This window comes from Eimeria mitis, genomic scaffold (genome assembly GCF_000499745.2).
Source record: "Eimeria mitis Houghton genomic scaffold, Emh_scaff2383, whole genome shotgun sequence".
Classification (NCBI taxonomy): domain Eukaryota; phylum Apicomplexa; class Conoidasida; order Eucoccidiorida; family Eimeriidae; genus Eimeria; species Eimeria mitis.
In genome coordinates, this window is record NW_013570719.1 from 7,972 (window position 1) to 8,564 (window position 593).

The window sequence follows — 593 nt, forward strand, 5'->3', positions numbered from 1 at the left end:
TGCGACTGCTGCTGCTGCAACTGCTGCTGCTGTTGCTGCGTGTGGAATAGCCTTGGCATTTGAACGGTGTGGAAACAGACGAGGCGAGACAGCAGCAAAGCAACAGCAGCAGCAGCAGCAAGCGAACAGCAGCACAGCAACAGCAGCAGCAGCAGCAGCAACACCTGCAGCAGCAACAGCAGCAGCAGCAGCAGCAGCAACCCTCACCACTCTGTACAACTTCATAGATAACCCAAGCACCAAAGGAGGCCCCACACACCGCCGCCAGACCCCTCGACCACGTCCACTCCACCTGCCACCACGCACGCGTGCTGCTGCTGCTGCTGCTGCTGCTGCTGCTGCTGCTGCTGCTGCTGCTGTTGCTGCTGCTGCTGTTGTCGGTGGGGTTGTTGTTCGTGCTGTTGGGGGAGATGTTTGGGGTGCTGCTGCTGCAGCTTTCTCCTGGTGCAGTGTTGCTGTCACTGTTGCTGCTGCTGCTGCTGCTGCTGCTGCTGTCATGTTTGTTGCTGCTGCTGCTGTTGCAGGTGACGCTCTCAGCATTGCTGTCGTTCTTTGAATCCCCCGTGGGTGTGGACGCCTCCACTGTCTTACCT

The 593-nt window shown here is 59.0% G+C and overlaps 1 protein-coding gene across 1 annotated transcript in view; it reads right to left on the reverse strand.

Moving 5' to 3' along the window:
- The window catches only part of EMH_0052930 (uncharacterized protein), a gene marked incomplete at both ends in the record, with an annotated part of 6,164 nt that overhangs the window by 5,425 nt on the left and 146 nt on the right, over positions 1-593 (reverse strand). Inside the window, one exon of the mRNA XM_013496934.1 lies at positions 208-591. Within this exon, the coding sequence (XP_013352388.1) occupies positions 208-591 (384 nt within the window). The remainder of the gene's footprint in view (positions 1-207; positions 592-593) is intronic.